This window comes from Rhinolophus hipposideros, assembly GCF_964194185.1.
Source record: "Rhinolophus hipposideros genome assembly, chromosome: 4".
Classification (NCBI taxonomy): Eukaryota; Metazoa; Chordata; class Mammalia; order Chiroptera; family Rhinolophidae; genus Rhinolophus; species Rhinolophus hipposideros.
The window spans coordinates 65,156,128-65,179,086 of record NC_138050.1 but is presented as its reverse complement, the minus strand read 5'-3'; the positions used below and the strand labels follow the sequence as shown (position 1 = coordinate 65,179,086).

The 22,959-nt window shown below is 34.1% G+C and overlaps 1 protein-coding gene across 1 annotated transcript in view; it reads right to left on the bottom strand.

Annotated features, from left to right (window-relative positions):
- UGGT2 (UDP-glucose glycoprotein glucosyltransferase 2) overlaps nt 1-22,959 on the bottom strand; it is a 147,788-nt gene that overhangs the window by 77,639 nt on the left and 47,190 nt on the right. Inside the window, exons 11-16 of the mRNA XM_081047050.1 lie at nt 22,736-22,827; nt 18,163-18,313; nt 9,796-9,915; nt 8,848-8,933; nt 7,622-7,757; nt 2,280-2,411 (exon numbers count right to left, since the gene is read on the bottom strand). Of these exons, the coding sequence (XP_080903176.1) occupies nt 2,280-2,411; nt 7,622-7,757; nt 8,848-8,933; nt 9,796-9,915; nt 18,163-18,313; nt 22,736-22,827 (717 nt within the window). The remainder of the gene's footprint in view (nt 1-2,279; nt 2,412-7,621; nt 7,758-8,847; nt 8,934-9,795; nt 9,916-18,162; nt 18,314-22,735; nt 22,828-22,959) is intronic.

Below are 22,959 nucleotides of genomic sequence, written 5' to 3'. Positions count from 1 at the left end.
GTTAAGATTTTCCAGTTCTTCATGATTCAGCCTTGGAAGGCTATATGTTTCTAAGAACTTGTCCATTTCTTCTAAGTTATTAAATTTGGTGGCATATAGTCCTTCATAGTATTCTTGGATAATCCTTTGTATTTCTGTGGTGTCCGTGATAACTTCCCCTTTTTCATTTCTGATTTTGTTAATTAGTGTCTTCTCTCTTTTTATCTTAGTGAGTCTAGCCAAGGGTTTGTCGATTTTGTTAATCTTTTCAAAGAACCAGCTTTTTGTCACATTAATTTTTTCTATTGTCTTTTTGTTCTCTATTTCATTTAGTTCTGCTCTGATTTTTGTTATTTCCTTTCTTCTGCTGACCTTGGGTTTCGCTTGTTCTTCTTTTTCTAGTTTTTTAAGGTGTAACATGAGGTTATTTATTTGGGATTTTTCTTGTTTCTTGAGATGGGCCTGTAATGATATAAATTTCCCTCTTAAAACTGCTTTCGCGGCATCCCAAAAATTTTGGTAGGATGTATTTTCATTGTCATTTGTTTCTATGTATCTTTTGAGCTCTCCTCTAATTTCTTCTTTGACCCAGTCGTTCTTTAAAAGTATGTTGTTTAATCTCCATGTATTTGTGTTTTTTCCTGCTTTCTTTTTGCAGTTGATATCCAATTTCAAAGCTTTGTGATCAGAGAATATGCTTGGTATGATTTCAATCTTCTTAAATTTGCTGAGGCTGATTTTGTGTCCCAATATATGGTCTATCCTTGAGAATGTTCCATGTACACTAGAAAAGAATGTATAGTCTGATGTTTTAGGATGACGTGCTCTATATATGTCAATTATGTCCAATTCCTCTAATGTGTCATTTAGGGCTGCGATTTCGTTATTATTTTTCAATTATAGTTGATATTCAGTATTATTTTATATTAGTTTCACATTGAGACCACCAGTCCTTTGGCTTCCTGGCTTTGCTTCTTTTTCTATGAAGCATGCACTCCACAGATCTTACCTGAGGACTATTCTTTGGGATTCTTATGCTAATGTCATACCCAACTTATGAAATTTTAACCTTAGAGCATTTTATCCAGTTACCTTCTTTCACTCATACTCTTTAATATTTTAGATTTTCTTTAAAACAGAGACTGATGCCCCTGAAAATTTATGGTAAGCAATTTCAGAATCATAGCAATTTTTTTATAGTTTTATTCTACTACCTTTCCTAGTTTCTAGAACACAATTTCTAAAACATCATGGTTCTCTTGAAGTTCCATTCCGACTACAGACACCCTCACTCTCAGATGGCCTCGCCTCCTCATTAATTCATTCGATAGATATTTATTGATTACATATTATGTTCCACTCAGTAGGCATTGGGCCTACAACATCCAACAAGATACATATGGTTCCTGCTCTCACGAAGTGCACAGTCTAGTCAGAAGTCAGGTATTGAACAATTGATTATAATTAGCATTACTCAGGAGTATAAGGTATTATTTTAGCATGTAATGGAGCAACATAATCTCATTCCGAGGGTTTAAAAGTTTCTCACAAGCTTACCCCACAAGTCTTATCTTTACCTCAATGTAATATGAAAGCAAAGAGCTAATGCAAGCTAGACGAGGAGGGAGGAAATGTCAACAAACTTGGAGAAAAACAAGAATGTGAAGTCCCTCTCATGAAGAGGAGGTGACCCATTCAGGAGCTTGAAATAATAATGTCAGTGTGGCTGGAACAGAAAGAGTAAGGAAAAAGAGTAGTAGGAAATGAGACTAAAGAATTACCTAATGGCCAAATTCGGCAGGACCTTAACAACGCTAATGTTTCTGAACTTTACCATTATTATTGAGGGATATTACATATAAGATTATCAGGCTCAGATATGCTTTAAAAAAACTCTTATAAAATGCAAAAACCCATTTAGAAATCTTGAGAGCCGTATGAGCATTAGAAATTCAACCCCAACGATGCTACATTTTCCTAAGTTTGATTCTTGTCCTAGTAATTACCTGAAAATTACCAGCTTTCCCTTTCTTCCTAAGAAAGCAAAAATTACATCCTCTAAAATTCTACACTCAAGTTTCCTACCCTGTAAATCCTGAGAACCATTTTTTGTACTTTTCAAAAAGTGTACAGTGGCAACGTAAATATTGTATAAACTTGTGTCATTCAAAGGTCTATTTCCCTTCCTTTTGAGGGATTAAAATCTAAATCATGAGTTAATTATACTGAGATAATTTATTCATGAGATTACAATAAAAGGTTCTTGGATCCTATTTTTGAAAATTTGCATTCCAACTTACCTTTCTTTCATTATCATATCTAGAATGAATTCCCAAAACATCCCAAATATTAACATGAGGAAATTCATTTTGGAGAACACTCTTTACATTGTCCACAGTGAGTATATTTTGATTCTTCACTTTTTGGTACATCTGTAGAAATAAAGATATTATAATTAATTTTCATCTTACAGCAATTATTTTATTTCTATGAGCAAGCAGATAGATTTACAAATTAAGTATATTTTAGAACATAAGTTCTAAGCATACCATATACATACAAATACATACACACATCCCACACATACATTTATAACCATACAATAATATATCATCTGATAAAAATGGTTTTGTGAAATTCTATACCTTTCAAAAAGATCATAATAAATTTTTGTCATATTCTATTTTGATCACTGATGCTTAATAATACTTACATAATTTAAAAAGCTTCGTATAAAATATTTCAAATAACTTATTTCAGAATGCCTTCTTTTCATTTGATTGCTCTTTAGTAAACACCTTGACTAGATTTTCTCTGTACCTCTGTTTATCCCCCCAGTCTCAACTGTTCTCAACATAATGTAAACTGCTACACCTTTATTATTTTTTTGTTTGGTTAATTTCTCCCTTCATTATAGATCCTCTGCTAAGACCCAGACACTGTTCTAGACATGGGGGAAAGGACAGCTTTGCGTCAAGAGAGAAGGCATCTTTGAGCAGATGAGTTAGCCAAGACCTAAGTATGAACAGTGAGCTAACATTAAGACACTCTGGGGAAAGAACCTTCCAACCAGAAGGAACAACTAGTATGCACAAACACCATTAGGCAGCAATCTGATATATCAATTAAGAATATTCTTTTTAGTTCCAATGCACTTAAATCATTATTGCCAGAGAAAGTCCTCACATTATGTCTGACAGAATCCCCATGTTATCCTTCATAATAAGGAATTAACATTCTTCTTTGCTTTCCTTTTATCACTGTAAACTTTGTAATCTAGTCCTTTAAGAAGCACAGGTCTGTCATTAGATCACACAGTTTTACGAGCTTTTCAGTATCTGGGTGCTATCTCATCTGATCAAAAAAATATGGTGAATGATGCTGCCGAGTGCCATCCAACGGAAAGGCAGGGATCTTCAATATGGGAAGCAGCACGTCAAACCTTAGTAACAGTGTGTGACAAGCTTCAACTTGTTCAGTGCAGTCAGTCGGGTGTGAGGTATGTTTGAGAGAAGGTATGTTTTAGAGTGTGCCGTAAATCATCCTCCATCATGACAACGCTCCATGTCACACATCGCTTCTGGTACATGGCAATTTCTGTCAAATAAAACCATTATGGTGTGTCCTCATCCACCTTATTCACCACATCTGGCACCGTGCAACTTCTGACTCTTCCCCCAAATCAAAATGACCATAAAAGGTAAACTTTTTGAGTCGATTCAGGACATGGAGGCAGCCACGACAGCACAACTAAAGACACTCAGGAAAGAGGACTTCCAGAGCTGCTTCAGAAAGTGGCAGGAACGATGATGGGATAAGTGTGTTCGAAGTGAGGAGCAGTATTTTGAGGGGGATTAATGGCAGTATGTCTTTTTTTTTTTTTTTTTACTGTCTAATGTTTATTGATAGGTGATAAAGAAAAGTAATATCACATGCACATCACATGTATTTTACATAGACGAAAGACATTTTAAAAAGCGATGCATTCAGTACTTCTACCTCCTCTCACCATGCCATTATTTATGTAGGAAAATGAAATATGTCTCGCCTTTATCAGTTGTGATGCATTTAGTAATGAGTGATAACTTGGAAAAGGGTAATCAGACAGACTTGAGTTCAAATGGTGGCTCTGCTGCTTACTGATGAGACTAACTTTGTAAAGTTTTCAGTTTGCATTTTCGTTATCTGTGAAACTGTAATAACATAGGAAGAATTCTTTTGATAATTAAATAAAATGTAATCCTATGATTAGTAAAACATCTGACATAAGCTAAGAGCCCCATAAATGTTCCCTTTCCTTTCTTAGCTCAATCCTGGTCAGCTTTCTCACACATAGACCTAAGGGAGTTCTTATACAAAAGGCAGTATGTCTTTTATGTTGATAAATTTTTTTCAAACATTCACCTTATTGTTTTACCACACTTCCTATATGTTAAATCTTCCTTGCATCCTGGGAATAAATCCTACTTGATTATGGTGTATGATCCTTTTAATGTACCACTGAATTCAGTTTGCAAATACTTTTTCTGAGCATTTTTCCATCTATGTTCATCAGGGATATTGGCCTATAATTTTCCTTTCTTGTAGTGTCCTTGTCTGGCTTTGGCATCAGGGTAATGCTGGCCTCGTAAAATGAGTTTAGAAGTGTTTTCTCCTATTTTTCAGAAAAAGTTTCAGAAGGACTCTATTAATTCTTATTTAAATGTTTGGTAGAATTCACCAGGGAAGCCATCTGGTTCTGAACTTTTCTTTATTATGAGGGTTTTGATAACTGATTCAATCTCCTTACTAGTAATTGAGCTGTTCAAATTTTCTATTTCTTTCTTTCTGATTCAGTCTTGGCAGGTTGTATGTTTCTAAGCATTTATCCATTTCTTATAGATCATTAAATATTTAGTGTGTGTATAATTTTCCATCTTTTTATATCCATTCTTCTAGTATGCTTAAGGTTAATTTATTCATTCTTAATATTATTGATATGGCTGGATTAACTTCTGCCATTTTGTTATTTGTTTTCTGTATGTCTCATGTCTTTTATTCACTGCTTCTTCCTTTGCGGCTTTCATTTGTGCTTAACTGATATTTCCTAGTGCATCATTTCATTTCTTCTTTTGATTAATCCTAACTTAATGTTGTAAATATAGAGGGTGCCAAAAAATTGTATACACATTTTAAGAAAGGAAAAACTGTATTAAAATTGTAATAATATATACCGATAACAAAAGATGAATACAAGTCATGTGTATACATTTTATTTGGCACCCCATATATAGTTAAAGTTCCAAAATACATTCATTTCATCCTCTATTCCTTTGTACAGTTATTATGATGTGTATTACATCTACATAAGTTAGAATTTATGCTTTACTCAATCTTTTGTAATTTAAAGAGAAGAGAAAAATATATTTATAAAGCCTTCTATATTTAACTATACATTTACATTTTATTTACTATTACCATTTCATTTCTTCCTGTGGATTTGAGTTACCATCTGGTGTCATTTCCTTTCATCCTAAATGATTTCCTTTAGCAATTCTTCTGAAGCAGCAAGGGATTTACTCAGTCTTTATCCATAAATACCTTTATTTCACCTTTTTTGCAAAGATCATAGTTCCTACTGCTCTCATTGAATGACTGAAAACAGACTTATTTCATGTCCTTTTGTCCAGTTTTGTAATTACTTACTTTTAGATGGCTAATCTGTTGTCAGTTACTCCATCACGGCCAAGTCTTAAAGTACTTTTACATTCTCAAACATGCATTAATCAAATATTCATGAAGCATGTAACATACATTTTTAAAAATGTTAAATTTGTAAGGTAGGGAGGAAAATTAAATTACTTGTAAGTTTGTATAGCACTGTGCAGGTGAGCTGAGCTATAAAGTCAGATCATTTTACTATAAATACTGTACTTACTCTACCAAAATTCTCTATCACATTTCAACAATTTTTGTATAATTTTATTATGATTTTGGCCTCCTATTTTATTTCCCCTCTCTCCTGATACTGCATTTTTCAAATTATTTAATTTAGATAAAACAATTGCTCATTGAAAGTAATGAAACAGTTTTAAAGAAACTTTATAATTCTTGTGTTTTCCTAAAAGACTAGATTTTGTTAAATATATTCTAAGTTAGCAAATTTAAGTCATCTAAAGGACACAATACATTCCTAACAAAATGTTAGCACAGTATTTTACTTTTTTATGGCATGCACAAACTTTGAGGTCGCCTGTATACATAGTTTGAATAACCACAAACATTGTCACACTTCAGACCCCAGTGGATTCTAATATGCTTTCCCTAGATATTCCTTCCTTATTTGCTTTTCCCTTTCCTTCTTCCTCTATTTGTTTAGCATATTTTATAAGCTACAGAACATATTTAATACTTATTTCTATGTGGCTTTGGTTAAATCCTATGGTTTCAAGTGTAGTTCAGTTTTCTAAGAAACTATAATATCATGCTGAACATCACAGTCGATAAATCAAAAGCCAAGTGATTGAAAAATGTCATCACATGCAAATTAATGTCTGACACAAAATGCTCACAGAATAGAGATTCAATAGAAATAATTAAGATAATTTTATCATTTTGGAAGGTCTTCAAGTTTCTTGGTTTTGAATATCATATTGATCCTTTTGCAATAAGGTAGTTGGACTATAGTAAAAGGTACGTCAATTTGACTAAGCCCCTTATAAACTCTTAATACCAAAAGTAAAACTAACAGGTTGATATGTAATATGGACATGCATTCCATGGCACTATTTTACAGAACAGAATATATCCTAAGTCACTGAAGTGTGGGTAGTTTACCCCAGGATAGTGGACTAATAAGGAATTTAGTGGTTTTCCAGGGAGCTACGGAAATAGGGTAGAAAATTTACATTCTTTAGTAATTTCATTCTCAGTTTAAAAAAAACATTCCTAGTTTATAATGATTGACAAGCAAAAGACCAATGAATTTAAAAATGAATAGTAGTTATTTTTTTAAGCTATAACCTGATTTTCTTAATAACAATATAATTCTTTAATACATTTATATTTTTTCATAATGGGCTATAATAGTGTCAAAACCTCGATTATAAAATAATAAAATAATCTCCCTGTCTCTAATTCTTTCTTAATCAGGTTCTTTACAATGTCTGACTTTTCTTATACGATCTCTTTGTCAGACTCAGTGTCAAGCTTACCATTTTCACAATTTACTGTCATGCGATGATCTCTTTCTCCTTTGAAATTCTCTAGGACATGTCTATTTACTTTGTCATTTAGAATATTTAACTTTGCATAATCTTTTCTATTCATGATTTTATACAAGACCTAGTACAACAATTCTTCCTTGATTAATAATTTTCTATTAATATGTTTTCCTCTAAACTTATACAATTTAAATTCCTTTATTGGACAGTACACCTAAGGAAGTTCACATATTTTGGAGAGCCTCAGTTGCATAATTTATAAATCAGGGACAATATCATGTATTTCGCTTGGGCGTTATAAGAATTAAATTCATTATCTGTATTAATCGCCACAATAGTTTTCATAAATTTTGAAATGTTAAAATAATAATAATAATTATAGTAATGCAAAGCAACCCACTATACATTCTAAAAAAATTATGCCTAGAGTATAAACTCACATATGCCATGGAAATAAATGCTTGTGAAACATCATGTTCTTTTGAAATATAGTTGAAAGCTCGCCAAAGAGCAACTCCAGCATCACTTGCTCCATCAACTTCATCATCTGTATTAACAATGAACACAAAACCAATTCTGGGGAAAAAAGATGAATAGGTAATGTCACAAATACGCGTTGAACCACAAAAAGCACAAGTGGTAAACATTATTAGACTACAACATGTAGCTGGAGAGAATACTAGGTGTGATAAAAAAATATGAATGTTCAAATTAAAAAAAATTATTACAGTAAAAGACACATTGCTATTAAGACTACTCAAAATACTCCCCTTGTTTCGAACACACTTATCCCATTATTCTTGCCACTCTCTGAAATAGTCCTGGAAGTCCTCTTTCGTGAATGTCTTTAGTTGCGCTGTTGTGGCTGCCTCGATCTCCTGAATCATTTTGACTTTGGGGATGAGCCAGAACTTGCACAGTGCCAGATTCAGTGAATAACGTGGGTGAGAACACACCATATTTTTATTTGACAGAAATTTCTGTACCAGAAGCGATGTGTGAAATGGAGCCTTGTCATGAGGGAAGATGAAGTAAAGACACTCATGAAAAAGGACTTCCAGAGCTGCTTCAAAAAGTGCCAATAATGATGGAATCAATGTATTTGAAGCAAGGGGGAGTATTTTAATGGAGATTAATGGCAATGTGTCTTTTACTGTGATAATTTTTTTATTTAAACATTCACTGTATTTTGTGATCACACCTCGTTGTTAGTAGATGAGGAAAAAGGGAATATTATTATTTGAAAAGGTTTGATTTGTAATGTCTATTCAATGAAATTTTCATACCTGATGGATCCCAAAATGGAAACACTCTCTTGGGATGGCATTTTCAAATGACCATGTTTTCACAGGAAAAAAAAGGGTGTGTGTGTGGTGTGTGTGGGGGAAGCATACTCTTAACATAATCACAGGGAAATGGATCCATCTTAAATACCCAAAATGATCAGGTCATTCTCTCAGGAAGGTAACAGGATAAACAAGATTACCAAGCAGCTTTGATTAACAGAGTCTATCATAAAGGTGTATGACACTTCACAACCCATAGCTACATTATATCAGGAACTAGAGATAAACCAAGTTCTGAACTCCACATTAATACTCTGTGTAATACTACATGAACATCATTGCCTTTCCTTCAGTTGACACTGTTATAAATTGACAATTACCTAAGAGGAATTTTATGGTAATATAAAAGTTCAGCAAGTTCTATAAAATCCACGGTATATTCTTGAGCAGGATCAATAAACAGAACCTAAAAGAAAGTAGACAGTCTATAATCACTATTTAGATTTAACAGTTAAGAATTTTCATGAAATTCAAGTTTAGTCTGATTTCTGTACTACAAGTATGAAATTCAACATGCAATTTTTTAAAATGAAATTTCTAGTAATTCTAAAGAATTCTGAGAAATGGATATAATAATGTGTTTATGAAATATTTCTAAAAGCTGTACATCCAAATATAATACATGGAATTTAATATCAGATTACTCATCCTCTTTTTGAAGCACAGCATAAAGTAAATATTTTTTACACAACATGAAATATCTTATTCTAAATGTTCATTGGATTTTCTGTGATAATTTTTTTTTTAAAAAAAGGAAATGGTAACTGAATTTTAACCAAAAAAAATAAACATTAACATAACTGCTCACTCCAGGTTGATGTAGGAAATAAGATATTCACTTCCTGAAAAAAATAAAGCCCTCAGTGTTTTCTCCACATTTTAAAGTTTTATAGGGTTGTTTATATTGTAATAATGAATTTATATGCTAAGATGATAAAACAGGATTTATGTATTTTCCCCTGAAATACCAAACTTTAATCATTAGTTCTTTACAAAGTAGAAGAAAAGTTTCTATTATAAATTCCTTTCAGAAAATGTAAAAGAAACTCATCAACTTAATATTGTTACTATTGAAGTACAGGAAAGCTACATAGTAAGAGGCAGATAATATGACATTGCCATGGACACCTCGTCAGCCCTGCCACTCAAGCTTGTTGAATCTCCTTCCATATTATTCAGATGCCCATTTACCAAGGGTAGGGTAATCCAAAAAGAACGCTGATATCTTTATAAAAGAGGTATACAAAATTTCAAAATATACAACTCACCAAATTATGAAAATTACGCCTTATGGAAGGTACACTTCCAGGTAATACGGGCTTTAGAAGTTCCTGGCAACTTGTAGGCCACGTAACATACAAATCATCATTTTCTAAGTCATTAATCCACTAGAAAAGAATCCAGAAATCTGTTAAAGCTATATTAACATAATACTTAAGTAATTTTTAAACACAAATTTTACTCTATCAAACAAGTGACAACATCACAGGATTTTCTATATTTCTGATTAAATATAGGAAGCCAGTTGAATAGTCTTTAAATAAAGGAACACATTACATGCAACAATTTTACGTTACCATGGCCTTTTACATGAAGCTTTCCCTCCCAAACACTGACTCTATTTACTTGTATGTTCTTCATATTAAAAACTAAAATTGTATAACAATTTTAAACCATTTAAATGAGGTAAGTATTTATCTTAATTATCAGTAGTATAGGAAGCAATGAGGTCCTTTACCCACCCTCTCAAATTTAAAGGCTTAGACATAAGAAAAATAGAACACTTATAAAAGTTACAGAACATACACTAAGTAAAGTACACAGAGAAAAATATAATGCAAAATCAAAACAAAATATGAGAGAGATGAGCAACACAGGCAAAAGATATAACATACATGTAGCTGAAAGTTTGAGAGGAGAGAAAGAATGGGAGAAAGCAATACCTGAAGAAATCAGAAGGCTTTTGCAGTAATCTAGCCATGAGGTTTTGGAGGGCTAAGTCAGAGGCAGTGGTTTTAGAGAGAAGACAGAATTAAGAGACACACACAAAGAGGGATGAGTAAAAGGGAGGAATCTAGGGTAATTCATGGATTTCAGAAGGAACACCATATCAACACTGAGATATTAGGCTCTAAGATAGGTAGGCTTTTCGAGGAAAGGAGACAGGAAATTGAAGAGGAAGTTAACTCAGTTTTAGACATACTTAAGATGTCTGTAAGACATCTGAGAAGGAATAGCAGTGGACAGTTGCAACAAATTCTATGTGGTTAACAAGTATGATGGGGATCTTAGTTTATTTCCACTATAAACTAATCAGTTTATTTCCACTATAACGTGTCCTGGTAGTACTGAGACAGAAGGGAGCTTTGGTCCCCTGGAAAAGTCAGTAGTTGTGTATCTTGTGATGTTTCTGAGATAATTCTTCTTGCCAAGATGTAAAGGTAATGGAAACAGTTCTAAAGATGTCACAATATGCTAGAAATCCCCTGTGAATTGGAAATCTCTTAGACTCAGCAGCGTCTAGACTAGTTAATTGTTCTTTTACGAGAATCCCCTTCCAGAGGAGGAGAAGCACCATACAGAAGTTGTGAATATCTGATCCCTGTGGTAGTCAGTTGTATTTCTTATTTTAAGTGAGAAATTGGCTTCATGCTTTATGTATCAGTCCCACTGAAGCTGAATAAGGACTGGAGGGAGAGTCACTTTTAATGTAGATCAACACAGCTGGAGGTGTTTATTTAAAATATACATTCCTTGGCCCTTCAACACTGCTAAATCAGAATCTTAGAATAGGCACTGGAAATCTCCACTTAAAACAAGTGTCCTAGGTGACCTTATAGTTAACTAAAGTTAGCAAACTATAGCAATGGCCAAATTTATAGTAGGGCTGTTGGGTAAACTAATGGATATAATATCCTGATCCATTTTGGAGAACTACTGAAATAACACTGGAAATCACTTTGAACATGCCCAGAGAGATTGAAATGCCCACTTCTTTAGTCTCAAGCAAATATACAGAAGCAGCAACAATAACTGGAAGAGTGGTCTCACCAAGCTGCATGTAGAACTGGCACTGATATTCTAATGATCTCCCTCTATTGGTTCTGTTGGTCCTAATTCTTGCCTTTATATATATTGGGCTACCGAGATACTGAATAAAAGATATTGTCATTTATAGATTAGAACCTATGAGACAATCTCCTCAATGTTCAAGGAATTATATAGGTCAACAGATGAACACAAGATGGGTTATGGTGTTATAGGATGACTCTTCGAGAAAAGCAAATAACTTAAAAGATTTAAAATTCACATCTTTTGGGGTTTCTTTAGGGAGTGCCACAGCTAAAATGGCTAAGAAATTCCAAAACTCCACTTACATAAAAGCAATAAAAACTAGAAAATCTGTGAGAATCAACATTTTAAGAACTATGAAAACTAACCAAAAGCTTGCAGTAACCCTGAGAGTGCTTATTTAAGAAAAATGGCTGAATCCCAGTAAGAAGAGAGATTTGTGGTGTTTTAACTTACCATCTCCTCCTCCCAAGCTTTGAAAATGACAATTCACATTCCAATACCGATATTGGAGGGAGTAGAACACACCTCATACTGAAAGAATTTTTTGTTTGAACTGTCTGATAACCTGCTGAAAAGGTTTGTCATTATCCTGCATAACTCAAAACTTGCCTACTGTTAAAACTGCTACCCCAATTTGTGGAATTTACATGCAAATATTTTAGTTACTCCTGCCTGAGGTAACAGAAAACAGCTGCGACAAACAATAGAGTCACCAAAAACCTAATGAGGAAAGGCTATGGAATGAGATCTTTTGGGGAATAGGGCTTTCAGAATTTCCGACATATTCCTGGAAATATAAAAAGCCATGGAAGTGCCCAGGGATATGCACATGCTCAGGGAAGACCTGAGAAATTCCTAAGGTCACACCTCTGGTTGAGTTTCAATCTCTGTGCAAGAATCTCTGGCTAAGGCAGAGATGCAAACCGCCTGGCTGAGTGATCATCATGTGCTACTCCTCTCCCTCCAAGTGCTCGCAGAGCCCCTCTGGAAAGACTGGGAAATATTTTGGTTCCAGGCATTGAAGTAAATCATTGTGCCATATTTTATAGATGAGTAGGCGAACATAACAAAGACTTCCGTGGCCATACATGAATAAGAGCACAGAAGTTTTCAAAATGAGTTCAGGGAAGTCACCAAGTGTAACAACAGCAAGCAGCAACAACAAACCCTGCAGAGGGGTGAGAATCTGACTTCTAGAAGTGACACATTATAATTTTCAAAATATCCAGTTTTCAACAAAAAATTAAGAGGCAAAAAGAAAAAAAAATCCTAAAATAAACATAAGAAAACAACTCCATTTACAATAGCATCAAGAAGGGTAAAATACCTGGAAGAAATTTATCAAGTATAAGACTCATACACTGAAAGCTACAAAACTTAGTTGAAAAAAATGAAAAAAGACCTAAATAAAGGGTATCCCATGTTCATGCGTCAGAAGACTTAATATTTTTAAATAGCAATACTCCTTAAATTGATCTACAGACTCAACAAAACCACACTAAAAACTCCAATTGCCTTTTTCGCAGAAATGGACAAACTGATCTTATAATCCATAATGAAAGGCAAGGATCCCAGGATTGCCAAGACAATCTTGAAAAAGAAGAACAAAGTTGGAGGACTCACAGTCCCAATTTTGAAACTTACTACACAGCTGCAGTAATCAAACAGCGGGTGCTGACATAAAGATATGATATAGCTTAACAGAATCAAACTGACAGTCCAGAAACCCGCATGTCTACGGTCAACGTATTTACAACATCATTATGGGACTCAGACAAGGAATCTTGCCTTTATGACTCTGGGGCTCACTGTAAGTTACATCCTGAACTTGGATAAAGAACTCATATCCTCTGCCTGTGTCTACTGGTGCTTTTCTTTTTCCTTTTTACTTATATCACTGTCATCTTGGCGACAAAGCAAAACATTATAATTGTTTTGATATAATGACAAATGACTAGGATGACTTGGGAATATTAAAGAAGAAGAAATCAAAGAAAATGATCATGAGCACCCTAGGAATATGGCTACATTACTAACATAACAACAGAAAACAGCTGCAGCCTGGGGCAGGGGTGGTTTTGTTGGAATATTCCCAAAGCCCCCTTCCCTGTGGGTATTCTGGTACAGTGAACTGAAAAGGAATTATAATCCAACAGAGCCCACCATTCAATCCTCTGGTTGTTTTCGTTGACTCTTAACAAAATGCTAGTGATACCTGAAGTATTGTAGCATAAGTGGAAACAAACAACTAAACTACTCATAGATAAAATTTAAATTGTGACTCCTGATGTTTTGGACAGAGAAACCTGGAATGGTAAACCAGGAATGGAAGAATACCCGATGATCTTCTAGAGTTCCTACTCAACTATCCATCAGCAACTTTTAAGAAATAAACTGGCAATGTTTGTTCTGGGGGAAGTACAAAGAGGTACAAAGTGATGTAACTCAGTGACTCAACTTTCTCTGTGAAGACAAAAAGTCGTGGGGAGATAGATCTAGAAGGAAACAAGAATGAAAAGTAAAGTACTGCTTTCGTTCATGACATGAAATATTCAACAAGTTTTCTAAGTGCTTCTTCCTGTGTGACAGGACCTGATGTTTATTCAGGATTTTTAACAAAGTCCTGGTTTTCGTGGGGCTTACATTCCACTGAAAGAAGATGATAAACAAACAATAAATACATATCATATTGGGTGGTAGCAAAAGTTATGAAGCAAAAATGAAGCTTATGTGTGAGTTAATTTTCCTGTATACCAGACCAAGCTGAAAACAGTGCTGAGACCTCAGATCTCTGCATTTTCTGCCAGTTAATTTTTTAAAGGTAAAGTCTCAGAAATAATTTTCTCCTCAAAGCAGGCACTTTCCAAGTGGAAAAATAAAAGAATTTAGTTGAGACATGAAACTACCTTTAATAGTATGCATAAAAAGATATTTTAAAAATTATACTATTATCCTTGAAAACATTATGTACAGTGAAATGAACCAGGCATAAATGGATAAATAATGTATGATTCCACTTATCTGAAGTACTTAGGATAGGCAAATTCAGAGACAGAAAGTACAACAGAGGTTCCTACGGGAGAAGAGAATGGGGAGTAACTATTTAATGAGTAGAGTTTCTGTTTGGAATGATGAAAAAGTTCTGGAGATGGATAATGGTGATGTTTGTACAAAACTGTGAATGTCCCCCATGCCACTAAATTTCACACTTAAAATGGTTAAAAGAGCCTATCTTATGTTTTGTATATTTTACCTCAAAAAAATTACTTTGAGACACTTTCAGCGAGAACAGAGAACTTCCCTGGAAAAGAATGTCTCCAGAGGTGTTCAAGAATTGGGCAAGGGAGTAGGAGACTTTCTAGCAGTACAGAAAACTTTAGCCAGGGCAATGTGACTCTGCAGAGGGAGGGGCAATGGGACCTCCCCACAGGGCCTCCCCACAAGAACTAACTGTCCTTTATTGCCAACCTGAAGGGACCAAGATGTTATTTTATAAATGGAACTGCAAAGTTTCTTTATCGATCTATTTCTTATGTCCAGAAGAGCCTTGAAAATTACTTCCCTCATTTTCTCAGTGAGACTCACTGCTTTCTTTTTTACAAACAACAAAAAACATAAATGCTTAAAAGAAAAGGCAAAGCCTGAATTTTACTGACATGGTCATTCCTTTTTCTAATAAAACATTTTTAGGAAAGACATCTATTATTGAGCTTACAGATACCCAAGTAAAAGTAACATCTACTCAATTGAGAGAATATTGTCCAAAAAGCAGTAAAAACAATTACAGTAAACATTGATAACAAGTCACACACTGTTCTAGAAAACACAAATGGTAACTAATGAGTTTGAGGGCTTTGATGTTCAGGGTGCTGCTACCGATCCACGATTCTTAGATGGTGGACTTAATTTGCAAGGGGAAAGGCCGTCCAGGTAGGACAAAAGTAACTGTAATAACAGATATTTCAGAGCGAATTCCTTAGACTTTTAAATGAATTAGCAACATGTTGACAGTTTTTTTTCTCTTAAAACCTTTTTTTTTTTCTTTTCCCTGATCATGTAATACATACCCTCTGTTAAAAGCTTGGAATTTACAGAAAAGTGTGAGAAACAAAACTACTCATTTTACCACATCACTCATTAATAACTCATTAATTTGCGTCTGATCCTGTGTCCATCTTTTCACATGTGATGATATCATATGACTACTTTTTAACATGAGAACACAGCCATTGTACTTGCTTATTAAAACATATTTATTAACACAATTCTAATGTCTAGATAATACTCAACAATGTAGACACACAATCTACATTTCTCTGTTATATACGTAACATATTTCTACTTTCTTCTATTTCATATATACATAACGTATTTCTACTTTGTTTTAGAAATATGCAGTAATGATTCATATCTTTGGGTATAAAGATTTTCTCCATTTCCTACTATTTCTTTAGGATAGTTTCCAATGAAATTATTAGATCAAAGTATATGAACGTTATAAGGGCACCACAGCTGTGATTTTTTTAAAAGGGTATGCCAATTAACAGTCCCTTTCCATGTGTCCTTTTATCCTTCTTTATGTCTCCTCAGTTAACTTGCAGTTTTTATTATTAGTTATTAAGATTCTATATAAAAGACATTCTTTTATATAGTTATTATTAAGATACTATCAAGGATTAAAATTTTTATGTTATTATGAATAAATCATTTTGTCATCCAAATTGTTTTTGGAAAAAAGCTTTTGATCAGCTTAACGTCACTTCAAACGCATTTTACTAAAGTCTCATTAATTGTAATCGCTTTCCTTGGGGAGTTTTTGTTACATACTTTTATGTCATACAATAATTTTCTCATTTCTAATAGTTATATTTTTTATAATTTTAAATCACAAGGGTGATATAACATTTTTATATTATGTTGTAATCAGAATGCTCCCAGATGCACTGTTAAAAGTTATGTGTTATGTTGGAGATAAATATTTACTTATTCATTCAAGGAATATTTATATTTATTGAGTATGTACTAAATATTTATTGAGTATGTACTAAAACCATTGGTGAGAGAAAAAAACGGATAAAATTCCAACCTTCAAGAAGTTTATATAGTCTAGAATAAACAAAGACATCAAAGAATCATAGGATAAATGAAAAATTGTAATTGTGCTAAGTATATAGAGAGATTGACAGACCGTAGTTCTATAACATATTATATATATTATATATATGTAATATATAATTATGATATATATATGTATATATATATATATATATATACATATATATGAGAGGGAGGAATGGAGGAGAGAGAGAGAACGCAAAAGACAGAGAAGGACAGAGAGAGGCTCAGAGAGAGAGTTAATTCAGCAGGCCTGGGTTGCTCACATCTGGCACGTTCCAGAGAAGAGCCTGTTTTTGTGATAAAGGTTCTCTATGTTGACTCTTGGTAAGTGAGCTCTAGGAATATTATGACTGACAGTTTCTGCATTCTTAGGGCGCTGCCGCCTGCTGCAGCAGACAGTATACAGTTTACACAAACAACATTACTTATGATGAACACCTGCTTTTCCTTTGAGGGTCTGGAGCTTGAGAGACTGAGATCAGTCTCATAGCCATGATATGCCTATATAATATCCCCCTTTCCAAAGCCCCGAACTCCCAGGCCCAAGCCAGTAGGCAGCACTTTGCATGTGTTGTTACACACTGAATTAACCATGGCCTCCATGACTTCACTAGCAGCGATTCTCAGAAGCTTGCACCTGCTTTCTCTGGACTGCACCTCATGCCCTTTCTCCCTCTGCTGACATTACTTTGTATTCTTTGGCTCTAATAAACCATAACCATGACTATAACAATTTCTAGGCCTTTGGAATGCTTTTAGTAAATCACCAAACTTGATGGTGCTCTTCGGGGCTCCTTGACACAATGTATATGTGGAAAAAATTGTCTAACAAGGAAAGCTTCTCTCAGGAAGTATTGTTTGAAGCTGAAGTCTGAAAAAAAAAAAGGAATTCACTGGACAGAGAGAGAAAATTTGCTTTCCAAGCATGAGATAAGGGATAGTGTGAAAAGACTATTTCATAGTCTAATCACTGTTTTCATGCTTTAAGCCAGGGAGAGTGATGTGATCAGATATGAAAAACTTCACTCAGGCTACATAATACACAGGCCAGAATATGCACAAGGCACTGAAAACGGTCTATGCAAGGTTTTCATTAGATGAAAGTGGCTATCTTATATCCCTCAGTATGAACTATGTGGCGTTTTGCTGTTGTTCATGTGGTTATTTTGTTCTTCTTGTTTGTTTTGCTTTTATCTTTAAAGCTGGAAAGGATGATGGAAGAATGAGTAGGTGATCTTGTGAGAAAATGCCAAGGATACGAGGAAGGGAAAAGAAGGTATAAAAGTGAGAGGAGATGAATCTGTACTTTTTCTTCTCACTGAGCTCTGCGACCACTTCTTTCAAAATGCTTAAATTTATTCTAAAGACTGACAATATTTGGTTTTATGTTAAGTCTTAAATCTACCAAAGGTTTTAAAACAAGGAATTACATGAGCACTTACCATTATTGAAGAATGCCTAATATCTAAAACGTAAGTATTGTCCCAAACACGTGAATTTAACTTTAAAAATTCGCTCATATCTTCTTTGTTGATCCCAAGATTACGAAGGCCATTCATCATTTTTCCTTCTAGTTTCAGCATATCCAAAACACTTTACATTTAAAGAAAAGAAAATGTTTAGTTTTGATCTTCCAACATTTTAAAAAATCCTTTAAGGTCTATAGCTTTCTCAAAGCGTTAGAAACAAGTTCCACTGGTATTTTCACTAATAGCAGGAAAAAATATAATTAAATTGAACTCATTAACAAATAAGACAGAATTCTTCTAATTAGTTTTCCAGGTTAAAGTTATGTTGAGGGTTCTTTGTTTTTAGTGGCTAACAAAATCTATTATTTAAAAAATAAGATGACAAGCAACAAGATATATTAATTATTATATTCCTATCAAAGAAGCGAGAATTGGCTCACGCTTGAGCAAGCTAAAAATTAAGGGAAAGATATAGGTCACTTTTTTGATAAATCTGCTACAAAACAAGATCAAACATGATCTAAAATATAAAACTTTAGTACAAAAAGCCCCATTAAAGCATGAAAGTTCACATTTGTTTAGACTACATATAAAATTTCTAATTACATATATAATTGGATGGCTCTTAAACATGATAGAAAGTATTACTGCTAGAAAACACATCAATAAAAAACCCTACCGACAAAAAGTTTGGGCAATTTGATTCTTTACTCATTATTTATCAAGCTCGTACTGTGTGCCTGACAGGTGCCAAGTACTTTTCAAACGGAGCTCCTCTGCATCTCACAACTGCCTCAGGAAGTCTCAAATGATGCCACTGAGGCTCAGACAGGTGAAGTCCCCTCCCAGGTCTGAGCTAGTGGAGTGGTAGAACTGGGGTATGAACACTATAGAAATGCAGTGTTTCCCTGCATCTGTAAAGATAAGGCTTTATAGACTGTGGTAAAACGTGTTCCTGTTTAAAAAGATAAAAATTTACCAGGTAAGAAAAAAAAGAACTTCATTACTTTTAAAACGAAGTGTTAAAATTCAGATCTGTAATATTAATTTAAGTGCTACATTAAAAAATCCAGTCATGGAAATGACTTCCCCTTTCAGAAATGAATAAAATCAGAATAAAGCAATACATGGATTTTAGAGTACAGTTTTCAGAGAAAAACTAGAGAAATTCACATTTAAAAAGTAGAGATCTAATATCTAAACTCTTAAGAAAGCTGTTTTATAAGGGTTGAAGCTGACCTGTATAAGTTCAGCTCTACATGGCTGTATCCTAGAAAGCTCTGCCCACTGCTTTACAAAATGTCTTACCAAAAAATAAAATCTATTAGGAATTGAGTTGTGATAAAGCGAGTACTAGCTTGTACATCACAAGTCATCAATTTAATAAGATTTATTATTATAAATAATACATTTACATATAATAAATTATTATAAATAATAAAAAATAAAAACAGTGGGCTGTAACACTGTTTCATGTGTAGATTCTTGAAGTTCTTAATCCCTTTAGTCTAAATTTTCTCACTTACAAAATAAAAATTTTGGACTGCAGTGTCAATGTTCTATTTTAAAAATTTTATAATTCTTACTGATCAAATACTTATCATGCAGTAGAATTTAAATATTCCTCAGAGTTTCTGTAACTATCATTTTATATTTTGTAACCTAGGTTCTAAGGAAACCATTAACACAAAAAATAGATTAACATGGTACATTGGAAAGGGCATGAGATTTTGAATCCTGCTACTATTGGCTATCTTTGTGTGAGATCTGAGTCTTCATTTCCCTATTTATAAAAAGAGAACAGTCATAAACACTTTACAGGATATTAGTATTAAATTACTTTACTACTGGGCACACAGTTTCCCCGTAAGAATTAGTTTCCTCCTTCCTCTTTCCAAATCAGGAATTTTGTATGTCAATTTAAAAAAAAAGAACAAACTAGTTGTTTAGATATAGTAGTTTTATTTATCAATAAAACTCCTTAAATCTCTGGAATTGTAAATAATTAAAATAATGTTTCATGCTTCTCTTTTAAATACTGTCTTTAGATTTGCTTAGAACCCTGTACTGGCTTCTCCTGCCCTTGAGATAAAAGGCCAAAATCCAAAACTTGGTTCTACAATTTGATCCTTGCCCACCTGGCAACCGCAGTTTCCTCCAGTTCCTCCTCACTCCACAGTATGGCCATCCTAGACTTTTCATTTTCTCAAATATGACATCCTTGCAGAACCTCCACTCCTCCATTTGCCTGATTCATCCTCTAAGTCTTAGCTTAAATATCACTTCCTTGGAGAAATCTGATATCCACATTCCCCATGTTCCATTAAGAATGGATTTAAATCCCTAGAGTAATAAACTCCCAAAGCACTACACATTGTCTTTTATAAAACATATCCCATTGTAATTATTTATTTAATATCAGCTATTGCACTAGACTGTAAATTTCACTTAGGCAAGATTTACTTCTACATTATTCACCACTATATCCCAAATTTTGAGCATTTTTTATAGCATAGTAGGCACTCAGATACTTACTAAATTGAATTTCAATACTGATTTTATAATATTGAATTTTAGTGTTGCTTGCATTAGAAATACTTATTTATCAAGAGCCCCCAAAAATTCTGATCCAGGTAACTTGATTAGGATACAGAAAAATCTACACAAGTGGGGATTATCAAGACAGCGTTGTTACTTCTTTCTTTCTGGTAATTATTTGTATGACACTGCTCAAGCATGAACAGGTTGGCTATCAAAATGAATAATATCCACTTTGTACCAGTTTTTGTTTGGCTAAGTATGTGGCTGAGGTGACTGCTTAGAGACGAAGACGTGTGAGAGGCTCTGAAGTAGATACACGAGACACCACTTACGGAACTCCTCAGCTTTACTCAGTCCTAGCTGCCTTTCTCCCTGGTCACTGCCACAGCCTCCTACTGTCTTACCTCCCTGGGAGTGAGGCTAGGCTTGGGCACAGCCTTGATTGATGGGACGCCGACCTAACCAATGGAGGCTTTGGCTTCTCCCAGTATCTCCAGGATCAGAGGAAGAAGGGTTAGGCCATGGGAAGTGGTGCCATTTCTCAACCCAAAAATGCAATGAGAGACAGGAGGTAGGAAGGAAGCGAAAAATTATTACTCACTCCTCCCCTTTTTCCCCCCAAATGGACAATTCTGAAGTACTAGTTGCATAGGATCTCTCTCTACATCTAGGATATAACTTCAGTAACGTGACAGTTTCCTTCCTCTCCTCTTTCCTGTATCAGATTCTTCCATTCATAACCTCATCACATTGATTTTACCGACATGTTCTGATCTTTTTCTGAGAACCTCTTTAACTGTTTATTTGGTACTAAAAACGTCAGAAGATATAAATATCCTCACCTATTTCCTTTTCCTCCTTTATAGGAATTATAGCAGCTACAACCAGTGATCACTTCAATGAGGAAGAAAAATGTATCTATCCCACATCCTGCATATCACTCATACCAGGTGGAGCAGGCAAGGGGGCTGTATTTCTTGAATAACTTACAGCCTTTCTAAATTACACATCAAAATGTTCCTGCTGTGAAAATTTCCCCATACTTGCCACAGAAAACTTCCCACAATCTACCTACCATTTCACTGCTTCTTTTAAATCTGTTTTCACTGTTCCTGAGCACAGATGTAACTCTTGTCCCTCTGACGTTTACAAGTCAAAAGCTAACAACTGCTCTACTCTATGTGTAGTACTTACCCTACGTATCTTAGGTTATCATTTTTCCAATATTAGGTCCAAGGATTCAACTAAATAAAGAGAAGAACCCCATTTGAACTATCTACTCTGAGTCTTTCCTGTAGTTTCCTATATATTTCCAAAATGGTAGGAAAATAAACATTTAACAATACAATGTGTTCCACTGATTTAAAACGGAGTATCTGAACTAAAGTATTATGGCTACTAAATTCATTTTATACTCGAAATATTAAATTTTAAAGGACTTTATCCTTCTCTTTAAAATAAACTGATTTCTCTGATTTTGGCCCATGACTTTAATTTATGGGCCAGAGGCCATGATAAATAAAAAGGCAATCTAATTCTGTCCTAGAGCATTTTTTTAAAGAATATGTTTGACCTAAGGAAATAGATAGCACCCTGCATTCTATAACTTCAAATTTCCTTTCTGACAGACATAAATACCTGTTAATTTCTTTCTTCTGAAGAAACATCTCATGTAGAGGGTAGAGCTCTTTGGCTGCCTAGCCTAGTTAGTGCCAAGGAACCTCCCTGATAAAAGATAAACCTACTCTTCAATGAAAGAGTTTCAAATGATGGGATAGGTATAGGTTTCTCATCTGAACAAATGTCTCCAAGGTCTCTCCCAGTTCGGACATTCTAATACACTTAAGAGTGTATTCTACCATAATGTTAATATGAGTTTTATACAATCAAAAACATGTATTTGCTTTACCTTTAAAGTGATTATTTGCATTTTGACAAATACTAAATTCAAGACAGTATTTACCTTTATATAAGCCACAGTTTGTATCAATAATTCAATACTTACCTAAAAGGATCATAATTGTCCATATCAACACGAAGTCCGTTTATATATAGACAAGCATCACCTGGCTGAATTTCAAACCTATTGCGAAGATCCTTGAAACAGCAGAATAACAGTTAACTAAGTCATATAACAGGAGCCATCTATGTCAGGAATCTGCAAACTTTCTACAGTCAGATAGTAAATATTTGAGGCTTTGCTAGCAATGTCATCTCTGTTGCAATCAC